At 40.5% G+C, this 7,491-nt stretch overlaps 1 protein-coding gene across 2 annotated transcripts; it reads left to right on the forward strand.

Moving 5' to 3' along the window:
* The first annotated feature begins 1,340 nt into the window (after positions 1-1,340).
* Positions 1,341-3,193, forward strand: LOC143562169 (protodermal factor 1-like). 2 transcript variants are annotated; one of them, XM_077050057.1, is made up of 4 exons: positions 1,346-1,602; positions 1,822-1,845; positions 1,876-2,221; positions 2,696-3,193. In XM_077050057.1, exons 1-4 carry the CDS (start codon positions 1,404-1,406, stop codon positions 3,030-3,032), a joined length of 906 nt encoding a protein of 301 aa, XP_076906172.1. In that variant the 5' UTR covers positions 1,346-1,403; the 3' UTR covers positions 3,033-3,193. The 2 variants fall into 2 exon arrangements, with proteins under 2 accessions (XP_076906171.1, XP_076906172.1); XM_077050056.1 differs by having other exon boundaries at positions 1,341-1,602; positions 1,822-2,221.
* The last annotated feature ends 4,298 nt before the right edge of the window (positions 3,194-7,491 follow it).

The following is a 7,491-nucleotide window of genomic DNA, read 5'->3' on the forward strand; positions in this document are numbered from 1 at the left end:
AAAAAGTAAAATTAATGTTTTTTACCTTGGCAGAAAAAATGAAGGGATTCACGTGCAACCCTTTTCGACATCTGTAAATACTCATCCAAAGCGTCCGACGAGATGCCGTACGCTAATTGACGGATAGCAGCCGTGCATTTTTGAAGAGGGGTAAAACCGGGAAGACCCCTAGCATCCTCCCTTTGTTGAAAAAAGGGATACCGTGCCTCTAAATCACTCGCTATACGCGTGAACAATTGCCTGCTCATTCGAAAACGAGTTCGAAAATCCGACTCCGCGTATACCGGTTGAGGGCTAAAATAATGCCTCATCAAAGTATCGTTAGCACCCGATCGATCACGATCACGAGGTGGTGCTCTAACCCTCGGGAGTCGGGGTTGATGGGCTTGATTTTGCAAGAGATTGACCACGGTTGCGGTCAAAACTCCCCCTACATGAAGAAGCAAATCATCCTCTTCGGATGAGTCGGAATCAGACGAGTACGACGACATTATTTTTAAAAAAAAAATTGGGTTGTTTTTGGATTTTGTTTGGGTATTATATTGGAGTTTGGGATATTATATATGAGTTTGGAGATTGAAGTTGTGTTTGATATGGTAAAAATGGGTTGATTTTGTATTATATAGGATTTTGTAAAGGGGTATTATATAGGATTTTGTAAAGGGGTATTTAAAAAAGTTTGAAAGAAATGGGTAATATATAGGAAGTGTTGTATAAAGAAATAGGTAAGTTTGGTTTTTTTTTGAAGTTGTGTTAAATGTTGTATAAAATGGGTAATTTATAGGAGTAAAAAATTTTTTTTTTTTTATTAAATAAAGAGCCAACGGCTCATTTTTAAGACTCCAACGGCTCTTTTCACCATTCCCAAGCCCATTTACGCCCCACAGGTCCCGCGACCCCCCTTGCTCCTGCTTTGTTTTTCGTGCTCGCGCCCCTCTCGCGCCCCTCTCGCGCCTCGGTGGTGTGGTGCTCGCACCCCGGGGCGCGAGCGGCTGGGCTCACGCGCCCTTTCTCGCGCTCCACACCCCTCAGCCTAATATGGGAAATTAACATGGCCCATAACATGTCCGATATCAGCAAGTCGACTCGAATTTCACAACTAGTCAGATCAACAACATCAACAGAGACTGCTAGCCATTTTAACTAGTATAAGTGAATAAATTTGGTGTTAGAGAAAGTGAAAAACATTAGTTGGATTTCATGGAAAACAGTAAATGTAATCTTAAATGTATCCTGCAAAACATCACCTACCCATTCTCACTCTTCCATAACTCCAAATCTCTTTTATATAAATCACTCCAAACCCTTTACTTCCTCATTATCTTCATCTTTCATTAGCCATGGCTAGCTCAACAACTAGTTTGCTTGTTTGGGCTCTTGTGGCAGCCTTCATCTCCCAAAACATGGTCTCATGCTCAACCTTTCAAGATAAGAAGAACTTCTTCTTGCCTCCACTCTTCCCTGGTGGTGGATCTCCTCCCATTGACCCTGGTGTTGGTTCTCCTCCCACGGACCCCGGTGTGGGATATCCGCCCATCGATCCTGGTTTCGGGTCTCCTCCGGTTATCCAAACTCCACCCGTTGTCCCTTCTCCTCCCATAGGTATGTATCCACAATACACGTGTGTGTATATAAGCTGTAAGCGTCATGCTATAGTTACACCACCCCATCTGATTTCACACAATCAAACGGTTATTCACAAAACACTCGACAACTGTTTTAAACAAAAAAAAGTAAAGTTAACCTTAAAATATTAGATGTTAAACGGTGTGTGAATAGCTGACCCCAAAGATGAATCTTATTTTGTTTACTATTTTGTAGGTTACTACACTAGTCCACCTCCTAGTCATGGCTCAGGAGGAAGCACACCACCGGCTCATCATACACCATCTCACGGTGGTCATCATCACCATGGTGGCAACCCACCTTCCAACTGTGGAAACCCACCACCGTCCAACTGCGGAAGCCCACCGCCCAACTGTGGAAACCCTACACCTAAGTCACCACCCAAGCATGTTGATCCTTCTCCTCCCCATCACAGCCCTTCACCGGCTCCTCCAACCGGAGGATATCACTACAACCCACCATCCAGCGGTGGCAGCCCACCGACTGACCCTTCATCACCACCAGTTGTACTTCCTCCCACCACTCCTGAATCCCCGCCTTTACTTCCATCACCTCCGTATGACCCGAACACACCTCCCATTGGTGGAACATGCAAGTAAGCTTTCTTACGTACTAATAGTCTATTAGACTATATTATCATACTAGGGTTTATTAGCATCAGCCTTTATGTTTTATACTAATAAACCCTAGTCTAGTTTGAAAATATAGTCCAAAGTATTATCACACTAGGGTTTATTAGTACGAACCTACAGTCAGGTTCTATACTAATAATCGCTAGTCTAGTTTGAAAATATAGTCCAAACTATTATCAGAGTGGGGTTTATTAATATGAACCTACAGTTAGGTTTTATGTTAATAAACCCTAGTCTAATTTGAAAATATAGTCCTAAATATTATTTGAAAATATTGTGCAAAGTATTATCAGAGTAGGGTTTATTAGTATGAATCTACGGTTAGGTTTTGTACTAATAAACCCTAGTTAGTTTGAAAATATAGTCCAATAGAATCTAGTTAACATGCACATGTTTTCTTATGTGTATGTACATGTTTTGTTCTAATTAAACTGCAGTTTCTGGAGGAACCACCCAGGGATAATATGGGGTCTGTTTGGATGGTGGGGAACAACCATCGGGTCAGCATTCGGCACACCGAGTGCTCTTCCAGCAACCGGAGCACATCTTAACTTGCTGCAAGCACTGTCAAACACCAAGACTGATGGCATCAGTGCACTTTACAGGGAAGGAACTGCATCTCTACTGAACTCCATGGTGAACAAGAACTTCCCCTACACAACGAACCATGTGAAAGACAGTTTCGTGGCTGCACTCGGGTCGAACAAGGCTGCCGCGGCTCAGGCGAGGGTGTTCAAGCTAGCTAATGAGGGTCATATGAAGCTTAGAGTCTAAGATAAGTTATTATAGCATTTGTGTGTTTGCAGTTAATTAATTGAGTGTTGGTACTGGATTTGTGTGTTGAGTTTAATTACTTTTGGGATGTTGTTATGCATTAATTGTTTACTTGTTTGATTATGTGTTTTGGGGTTTAGATTTCCCCATTATTTGTGGTCCACTTTATATATTTACATGATTTTATGTCAAATGTCTTGATTAATCTATATAATGAAACGCATCTCTTTCTTTTGCAATATAGATGGTAGTCATTGACTTAAGCGTGACAAGTGGTGCATAAATAAAAGCTTTGTAGTCACTGAGTGAACTGAAAACGTAATTACTTTTCTGTGAACATCTTAAATAATTTCAGACTTGAACTCAAAAGTAGTTTTTAAAAATGTTTTTTATTAATTCTTTAAAAAAATCTAATGTGTATAAGGCAAGCCGGTCATGGCATGGGGCTGAGTGATCGACGGCCATATGCCTGATTACCTGCTAGGCCTGATTTGTTTTTTTAAATTATTTTTAAAAACAATATGTATATTTAGGGTACGTTTGGCAAAGAGTTTTTAAAAACTTTTAACTACAAGCTTTAAAAAAAACTCATATTTAATAAAAAGTCTTTTTGATTAGAGTAGCTTAAAGCTTTTAGATTAAGATAAAAAGATTGAAGCTAAAAGCTCTAGTTACTAGCGTTTGAAAAAAAAAACTTGTAGCTTTTATATTTAAAATTTTATAAGTTTGGTATTTGTTAATTTATATAATAGTTACACATTTAACCTTTATTCAAAACTAACTACCCGACGATTTTTTAAGAGGCCATAACTTTTTCGCACGTTAATATTTTTTTTAAAAAATTACATCATAAAAACGAGCATTTTATTCTATTTAATTTGAGTATGATATTGATATACTTCTTTAACTTTAAAAAATAACATATTTCGTGATTACCAGTTAAGATCTGCAGCAAGTCGAGTCAGGCGAGCTGAGGTATTGTGTAAGGCCAAATTAGGGTCGGAACGAGTCGATACAAAAAGGGTTCATTTAGTTCGGTTTATGTCGGTACGGTTTTGATTCGAAAGGGGACAAGTCAGAACATGTTTCAGATTAGAACAGTGTCGGGTCGGAACGGGATTCAGATCAAAACAGGTTGGTTTAAAAGATTACTATTTGAAATTACTGTATATTTCAGTTTTGCTTCTTGATTTTTGCCACCGGTTACACGCGTACTGCCTTTGCACGAATTACACGTCTACATTCGGGTTATGTGTGCACTGTTATCATGTGAATCATGTACCGACACTAATTATGCGGTTGATGTGAGGTTGCACTCCCACTCCGTCACAACCCGCGGGCACCCAACTAGTTTTATTAAAAGTTTCAGCTACTCTGCCAAACACCAAAATATATCTAAAAAGCTACAACTAACAGCCACCAGCTTCCAGCTATCAGCTACCAGCTTACAGCTAACAGCCACCAGCTAGTTTTGCCAAACATACCCTTAATGTTTAAACTCAATTACATAACAACTAACTTGGTCTAGTGGCAAAGGCGTATGACTCCCAACCAAAAAATTGTGGGTTCTAGTATGTCTCATTGGAGACATGTTTAAGCATATTTTTATACATTAGTTTTTTACATAACCCAAATCATAACCAAGGAAGCCAATTTAAAAATTAAATTGTTTAAACCCAACAAAATACTATTTTTACTTAAGGCCAAAATCATAATCAAAGAAACCAATTTAAAAATTAAATTCTTCGAGGCTTTAGACAATAGACATTGTAACACCCCGACCAAAGGCGGATTATACATCGGGGCGCCACATATTGTTTCATTACTCGTGACACTATTGGTGTCAATATTTAATAAATATATTCATTCGCGCACGCGCAAAGTAGATATAAGATAACATAAATCATCATAAATCAATATATTATAAATCATAATATTCGAACAGCAATAACTTGTCTTGATACATTTTAATCTAGGTCCAAAATAAAGAAAACTTCCTACGTGTCCACAAGCTCCAAAACAGCTACTGCAAACCTGAACATGTGTTAAAATAAACGTCAAACACTTGCGTGTTGGTGAGAAATCAAGTTTAATAAAATACATAGATAACAATAAATCTGCGCGCAACACGTGTATGTCTGGTGTTTAACAAGGGTGTAATCAGATTGTGATCAAGCCTAAATAGATCATAGTTCATAGTTCAATCCGTGCTCCCAAATGAGCACAAAAACAAGAAAACATCTGTGCAAGTGTAAACAAAGAAAACCGTAAACGATAGGTCTCCCGTGTTCATCTAATGGATCCATGAAAACTTCGGAATAGGCCGAACAAAGCGGTTAATGATACACACATACAAATAAACAGCCAAGTAAACGTCCTCAACACATGGGATACTGCGCGACTAAAGTTCATAAACCAGTTTAAGACTCAAGTTTGTACGAACACATGAACATCCCAAAACATTAAAAATAAAAAGGGATTAGGTACGAGATTACTCACTTGATAAACGATGCGGTGTAAGATAAAGCAAGAACCAACTTTAAACAAGCACAAGTTAACCTATAAACAAGATTATTGTTTTAATGATTGATTGTTAGTCTTGATTACCAGTTAGCATAATTAATAAGTAAATTATTATATAATATATATTATATATTACCGCAAAAGCAGGGCAGAAGACGAGGCAAAGAGAGAGGAGGCGGCAGAGGAAGAACAACGGCAAGGAGCAAGAGAGAACAGGAGAGTTTAAGTGCTTTGTGTGTGTAGTGTTAGGAAATTAACATTATTATTTATAGGGAAACCCTAGGGAACACAATCCCTAGAAAAGGGGAAAAGATCTCCAAAAAGTAAAAGATTCCAAAAGCAAAAGATATCAAAAGATATGGCAGCTGCAGAGGACAAGAGAAAGCTGACAGGGAACAGTAAACAGGCATGGGAGGGTCAGATAAAGGTACTGGTCAAGCAGGGAAAAAGCAGATCTCAAAAGATAATGTCGGTCACTTTTTCTGTCAACCAATGGGGTTGGTGCGCATGCTGCGCCAAAATTGGCTTTTCAGACATAAGATAGGTCAGGTCAACAGCACAGAAGATAAGACAACACAAAAGTAAACGGCTGGATTAAACAGAAGAAAAGACTCAAGACATAGCGCGAGAAAGCTTGAGCGCGAAGGCAGACACAGAAGGTCAAGAGAGCGCGAGCGCGATGGCAGACAGAACCAACCTTTGCGCGCCGCGGAAAGAACTATATTTCTAAGCGCGCCGCGGGAAGAACTTCAATTCTAAGCGCGTTGCGAGAACTATATTCCTTAGCGCGTCGCGGGAAGAACGGGATCCATAGCGCGCCGCGGGAAGAACTAAAATCCTTAGCGCGCTGCGGGGACAGTTCGTCTCGCGTATCGCAGTAACAGGTGGTCTTCACGAAGGCTTCCTTGTAAGGAGTCTGGCGCGTGGAGCTGCGCAGACAACCTTAGGCGGGAAGGAACAAAGGACAACAAAGAGTAAGGAGAGAGGGAAACAAGGCTTAAGGGCGGGACGGCGACAAGAGGGAAAAGAAGGCGGAAAGAGAGAAGAAGGAAGAGGGAGGGGACGGCGGAAAGAAAGAGAGAGAAGGAGGCGGGAAAGAAAATATATTATTATTATTATTAAAAGTAAAATATAAGTATAAATAAATATTAAATCATAAAAGAAAGAGATCGGATCAGAGAAACGGGTACCTGGGTCGGGTCGGATCGGGGCAGATGTCACAGTCTCCCCTACTTTAAGAAATTTTGTCCCGAAATTTATCTCGAAGTAGGTTGCGCAGAGAACAGGTGCGGGTACTTGATCTTCATTTGATCTTCCCTTTCCCATGTAAACTCGGCTCCGCGCTTGGACTCCCAGCGAACTTTCACGATAGGGATGCGACTGCGCTTGGTTTGCTTAACCTCGCGATCCATAATCTCAACAGGCTTCTCAACGAAATGCATAGATTCATCAACTTGAACTTCATCAAGTGGAATGTGAAGGTTCTCGTCAGCTAAACACTTCTTGAGATTGGATACATGGAACGTTGGATGCACATTACTGAGCTGCGGGCGGCAGGTCAAGTCTGTAGGCAACCTTTCCTACACGCGCGAGAATCTTAAATGGTCCAACATATCGAGGAGCAAGCTTACATTTCTTCCCAAAGCGGACAACACCCTTCCAGGGCGACACTTTGAGGAGAACAAGATCACCAACTTGAAATTCGAGAGGCTTCCGCCTGCGATCTGCGTAACTCTTCTGTCGGCTTCTGGCAGTCAGCAGATGATCACGGATCTTGGCGATTTTATCGGTTGTCTCTTGAACTAGTTCGGGTCCTGTGATTTGAGCTTCTCCCACTTCGCTCCAACAAATCGGGGAGCGGCACTTACGACCGTAAAGTGCTTCAAATGGGGCCATACCAATACTGGAATGATAGCTGTTATTATAAGAGAACTCG

Source organism: Bidens hawaiensis, unplaced genomic scaffold (assembly GCF_021521415.1).
Source record: "Bidens hawaiensis isolate Kalapana, Puna unplaced genomic scaffold, B.hawaiensis_p1.1 tig00020918_1, whole genome shotgun sequence".
Classification (NCBI taxonomy): Eukaryota; Viridiplantae; Streptophyta; class Magnoliopsida; order Asterales; family Asteraceae; genus Bidens; species Bidens hawaiensis.

What these genes read in the sequence shown, in the direction of transcription:
- LOC143562169 (XM_077050056.1), top strand. Translation starts at nt 1,341, where the DNA reads ATGGCTAGCTCAACAACTAGTTTGCTTGTTTGGGCTCTTGTGGCAGCC. An exon ending in TGTCCCTTCTCCTCCCATAG is followed by an intron (nt 1,603 to 1,821) that starts GTATGTATCCAC and finishes ACTATTTTGTAG; the next exon opens with GTTACTACACTAGTCCACCT. An exon ending in CCCATTGGTGGAACATGCAA is followed by an intron (nt 2,222 to 2,695) that starts GTAAGCTTTCTT and finishes ATTAAACTGCAG; the next exon opens with TTTCTGGAGGAACCACCCAG.